We start from the raw sequence: 1,483 nt of genomic DNA, 5'->3' as shown, positions 1-1,483 counted from the left end.
GATTCCAGGGCAGCCTTCAGGTCAGGGTAGGGAGGTGAAACATGATCCCTCTCCATCCCCAGCTCAGTGGTGACAGAACCCCAGCCACATCCCAAGTAGACCAGAAAGGACTCAGCAGGGCTGCCAGGAGCCCAGCTGTATGGGGTCCCCCATGGTGGCCCCTGCACTGGGAGGAGGCTGTGGGGTTCTGGGGGACCTGCCCTCCCCTGACCTCATCTCTCTTCTCTCTGCTCTCTTCTGTCTCAGGTACGAGGAGGAGGTGACTCTAAGGGCAGCAGCTGAGAATGAGTTTGTGGCTCTGAAGAAGGCAAGTAACACAGGGGACCTCAGAGTGACAGATCCTCTTGGGGAGACCCTAAAGTACCTCGCCCGAGAGTGGAGTGCAGTGACCTTTCCAAAAGGGCATGGGAAATAGGCCATCGAGCAGGCATCCAGGCTCTGCTTTGACAAACAGTGATGACCCAGAGTATCCACTGGCACCCGCCCTGGGCAGCGGATGGCTGCATTGACCCCAGATATCCTGCTCTGCTTCAGACGGTGGGGTCTGTGGCTGGGGCCTCAGCCTCTCTGTCAAGGGACAGTGTCCTATCTGGCATTCAGAAAGTATGTCCATGATACAGGGGCACAATCCCAGGCAGGTTTAGGGGCGGGCAGTTAGGCCTCTGAGCCTTCCCCAGGAACAAAGGAGTTTGCTCTCCAAAGGAGAAAACCTTGCCGGGTGCATCCCAGGAAGGGCCATAGTAAGGGGTGGCATGGTCTTAGGAACACTGAGGAGTGCTCTTCGCCTGGCCTGCATGGACTGGGTGAGACAAGCGGCGTTTGGGGCATGACACTGTGGAGGCCTCTGTGCTTACATATTCCCCACCACTGCAGGACGTGGACTGCGCCTACCTGCGCAAGTCAGACCTGGAGGCCAACGCCGAGGCCCTGACCCAGGAGATCGACTTCCTGAGGAGACTGTACGAGGAGGTGAGGGGACACGCCAGGCAGACACCCGGCAGCCGGCATTGAAGACAGCGGTTTGGTCTGGGGGTTGGAGTGTAGGACTAGGGTAGGGCCCTGGGTAGGCAAATGCCTCTGATCTGCAGAGCACTGAGAGGTGCCAGGGTTGGGAGGAAGACTATGACTCGGAAAGTGGGACATCAGACAGGGAGGATGTCCTTAGAAGATGGGGAGAGCCACGGAAGGACTGTGAGATGGTCGGTCACCAAGAGTGGGGCTCTGGTCTAAGACACGCTGGTCACTCCCCCCCGCCACTCCCCCACGCAGGAGATTCGCGTTCTCCAGTCCCACATCTCAGACACCTCAGTCGTGGTCAAGATGGACAACAGCCGCGACCTCAACATGGACTGCGTCATTGCCGAGATCAAGGCCCAGTACGACGACATTGCCACCCGCAGTCGGGCCGAGGCCGAGTCCTGGTACCGCAGCAAGGTGAGCGCCTAGGACGCCTGCCTCCCGGACGTGACAGAGGCAGGGATGC

At 59.3% G+C, this 1,483-nt stretch overlaps 1 protein-coding gene across 1 annotated transcript in view; it reads left to right on the top strand.

Annotated features, from left to right (window-relative positions):
- The window catches only part of LOC102500397 (uncharacterized), a 41,192-nt gene that overhangs the window by 5,652 nt on the left and 34,057 nt on the right, over positions 1 to 1,483 (top strand). The window contains 3 exon segments of the mRNA XM_014581970.1: positions 240 to 307; positions 874 to 969; positions 1,270 to 1,464. Of these exon segments, the coding sequence (XP_014437456.1) occupies positions 240 to 307; positions 874 to 969; positions 1,270 to 1,464 (359 nt within the window).

The sequence above is a fragment of the Tupaia chinensis genome, unplaced genomic scaffold (genome assembly GCF_000334495.1).
Source record: "Tupaia chinensis unplaced genomic scaffold, TupChi_1.0 Scaffold141469_1, whole genome shotgun sequence".
Taxonomy (NCBI): Eukaryota; Metazoa; Chordata; class Mammalia; order Scandentia; family Tupaiidae; genus Tupaia; species Tupaia belangeri.
This window is presented reverse-complemented; position numbering and strand designations above follow the sequence as displayed.